General features: G+C 37.2%; 1 protein-coding gene across 1 annotated transcript in view; it reads left to right on the forward strand.

Annotated features, from left to right (window-relative positions):
- The window catches only part of sae1 (SUMO1 activating enzyme subunit 1), a 13,687-nt gene that overhangs the window by 6,374 nt on the left and 3,123 nt on the right, over positions 1-4,190 (forward strand). Inside the window, 2 exon segments of the mRNA XM_035680611.1 lie at positions 211-370; positions 3,767-3,911. Of these exon segments, the coding sequence (XP_035536504.1) occupies positions 211-370; positions 3,767-3,911 (305 nt within the window).

The raw sequence follows: 4,190 nt of genomic DNA on the forward strand, positions 1-4,190 counted from the left end.
ACAGACACACAGAGAGACACACACACACACACAGTCACACACATACACATACACACACACACACAGACCTGTATATGTGGGAAGATGGTTTTATATTTGTTCTAAAACATGTCTGCTTTTTTTTAAAGAATTTAAGATCAGAAATACATTTGAATATACATAAAATCCATACAAATCCAAATAAATGACTTTCCCTAATCAAATGACCACCAGACAATCTTTGACAGACCTGCTGACATTTATTTTTCATCTCCATCCAAACAGACGTCCAGTTTCTGCACTCTGAAGGAGGCTCTGGAGGTTGACTGGACGAGTGAGAAGGCCAAAGCCGGGCTGAAGCGAACACCAGTGGACTACTTCCTGCTTCACGGTACTTAAAGTGTTATTTTATAGAGTAAAACTATAAAAGTTTAAGTGGCAACAGGTTTTAAATGTGAAATTTAGCTTTTTCTTTGTGATTTTATGATGCTTTGAGCTCTGGTAACTCCTGATGGGCATTGTTTTATTATTTGCAGTTTAAAAAGTTAAGTGAATAGTCCTTACAGACCAGACTAATCAGTAGTTGCAACACTTGAAAGTTATTTTTTTAGGTTTTAAAAAGTTTTGAAATTAAAGTTTGACAATTGTCTGTCAAACTTTAATTGTTTGTTGTTTTCTAGAGGTGAAATTATCTTTGAATTTAACCATAAATATGACTATTTTATGCTATAAAATTACAAAATATTAAGTTTTCTCAAGAATTTTTGTCTTTTTAGACTTTATACAGATTTTAAAAGGGATTTATATTTGATGTGAAACTGCATTCAGAGAGAGCGATATTGTCTATATGACACAACTATCAGATAAATGAGTGATAGAGTATACGCGAGATGTCTACTGACACTTCTGTGTAGGAGGCAAGACAAACAGAATTTCCATACAGAGAATTGATCAAATAAAACAAGAATCCTGAAAGCTCAAAAAAAAGTTTAGAAATGTGAAACTGAAAAATGCGTAGGTACCCTGCAGCGAGACTGAAACACGTACCATGAACATGCAAAATCACTGGTTCTAATTTGATTGAACAGACACGAAGAAACACGTCTGTAAAGTTTGTTAAATGTCTTGAGCGAAGGACAAAATGATGGATGTCAACCTTTTGCCAGGAGAGGCGAGGTTGTAAAATTAAATTATATCGTTATACTCGGTTGCATCTGGATAATCGTGTGTGACCAGATGTTTAGGAACCAGTGACCTAAAGGAACTTTTTGACCCTTTTAAGTAAATCTGCACCTTCCTGTTTTTCATGTTATTTACGGCGACTGATGACCTTCCCTTTAAAAAGTTGTTATTCTGTCACCTGCACCATCCACACACCACATGCTAGTTTCCATCACAGGCTGTCCATGGCCAGTCATGTGCACTGAGCGTAGAATAGAGAACACCCCGACACCTACTCAACATGACAACAAGCATATAAGAACAGGAAAAAAACAGAAAATGGCTGCACACTTGTAAATGACGTAAAATGTAATAAATAAAGACAATTAAATTACACTTAAGCAGGACACAAAAGGCATTAAAAATCATATTTAGATCATATAGAATTTAACTATTATACAAAAAGTACATCTTAATAGAATTTACACTTATTTTTTACAACATGTTATAGCTTACAAAGATTGTTCAATATTTAAAAAGTTGTTTTCTAATGGGAGTTAGAATAAAAACACTACTAAAGATAAATAATCCTTTAAGCAATGACCCGGTATTCAGGCAGCATGAATACAAAAGCAGATTTGAAGAGTAATTGGAAATTCATAACATTTATTGGGCATTTCTGTTTTTGTTTTTTTTGCAGGCTTTAACTCGAATACACAATATATTTTATATATAAAGGCAGGGGAAATACGATGAGCTATTAGCTTAATGTGCTTTTACTGTATGAAAACATCAGCTATAGAAACTCATATTATAATATTATAGTATTGTGTTGTGAGTGACACTCACAAGACCACACAAATACATAAAACAATGTATTCATCAAAAACGTTGATTTCATGTGTTAAAATCTTTAATTATCAATAGCCAACATTTCGAGTTCGATTTAGATTCTTTTCAGGGTGGAAAAGTCTCAACGACTGGTTCATAGACGACATCGATCTGAAACAAAACAGTATTACAGATGTCATGTGACAGTGGGTGTCTAGTAAATTTGTTTACTTCTCAGTCGATCATCATTTGCAAGTGTATTTTAATTCTGAGTATCTTTTACAGGGTTAATTTTGTGCCATCGTGGGCCTCGTCTAATAACCCCCCCACTCTGAAACCCACCTACCCACTCTCGCCTCGCACTGTCTGCTGTGTTTCAGGATAATTTCTGAGTGGAAAAACCGCCTAGCTGTTATTTGGTGAACGTGAGACAGGACGCAGTGTTATTATTCCTTCGCTGTTTCTATAATTGGAGGTAGCGGTTGTTGTTTTGGCCGACTGATGAGGAAGTGGCTCTTCCTCTGTTACAACTGCTTCCTGTCTGACTAGGAACAGTCGAGTGATCTGAACCGCGGATGTGTGTGTGTGTGTGTGTGTATTATCATTAGTATCTGTAATCTATCTAATTCTTTTTTTTTTATTATTGTATTGGCGGCCTGACAAGACGAGTTGACCAGTAAGAGAAAAGATGACATAACATCTAATATTTGACACATTTGGACAAAGCACAAGCAGAATACATTTCCTGTTTGTTACAGTGTTTAAAGTAATACAGCTCTGCCCAGTGAACATAAACACTCACTCACTGTACAGATGTTGCCTTTAATATATGGAAAAAACATATTGTTTGTTGTATTTGGCGTGCAGGTTTTGACGTAAAGGGCCATCTCAAATATTTCCCTTCCCCTTTTAATCTGTGAAGGCTATTGCGTATCACTACATGTGTAGGTTTAGAGATACTATCATTGTTCCATCCATGTGCACATTATTATATTCTGTTATGAAATTCTGTTTTGATTTCCTCTTTCTGCCGCAGTGTGATGCCTTTTGTGCCAGTCTTTAACTCTACTAACAAAAAAGTTAACCGATAAAGGGCAGAGCTGAGGTGTGAAAATGATTCATCACCACTACACTCGCATATGTGTTTGGTGTGCCACGCTGGTGGAAATGGCCGTGGGAGGATTTGACTTCCTCGTGGTTTAGGTTAATGGACGAACAGGAAGTATGGGGGCGAGGTGTTGATCTCTGCGTCTGTGTGGTGCAGAAGTCGGTTGCTGTTCAGAATTTTGCTCATGACCAAATAAAGTGAATGTTTTAGATTTACCAAAAAAAAAAAAAAAACTCAGTCCTCAAGCCGACTTTTCAACACAGGAAAGAGTTTTTTCTTTTTTTCTTTTCACCCTAATATTTCCTTACCCATGTGCAGGTGTATGCAAGCGCCTTTTACATGCAGAAGTCTGTACGTGCAGGCTCTCAATTTGATGTGGGGAAGCGTAGGCCAAATCGGATGAAATGGTTGATGGTGCAACCACATACTGATTTTTATCCTGTTTCAAAAGGGAGCAGCAGTCAAGATGAGATGTTGTCTTTCCATGAGATGATAATTCAGTGTGGAAGTCATTTGAAAGCGTGATGAAATTATAAATGGCAATACTGCAATAGATTATATGGAAAATATTTCTTTAGAAAAATGGTTCAAGCTTGTTTCCAGCTCCTCAACGGTCGTACATTTCCTTCTGTTTATTTTTCTGTCCCGCTTCCTGCTCTCACTCCCTCTTTCTTTTCTGTCTTCCAGTTCTGTTGAAGTTTCGTACAGACAAAGGCCGTGACCCTGACCCACAATCCTTTGCTGAAGACAGCCAGCTGCTGAGACAGATCCGTGATGACGTGCTCGAGGCCTTGGCAGTGAGCGGTGACCTCCTGAGTGATGACTTCACCAGGTAATAAAGCGTCTTCACCTGTCTTCATTTTAAACGGAGACTCATGTGCAATTCAAGAGAACTACTGCACAGAAAGTTCCTCTTGAAAGAAAACACTGAAGCTCAAAGATGATTCAGCAACACTTACCCTCCCACACACACACACATCCACCCACCAATGATGCCAATTTCCAGTGCTGGAGTTAAAATTCCATTTAAATATAGTTTAAAAAATCTATTTAACAAGATTAAGTGCAGTTTTTTAAATAAACTACGACATCTTTTCACCTGCAAATCAAA

This window comes from Morone saxatilis, unplaced genomic scaffold, assembly GCF_004916995.1.
Source record: "Morone saxatilis isolate NCDOM2014 unplaced genomic scaffold, NCSU_SB_2.0 Contig8, whole genome shotgun sequence".
NCBI classification, from domain to species: domain Eukaryota; kingdom Metazoa; phylum Chordata; class Actinopteri; family Moronidae; genus Morone; species Morone saxatilis.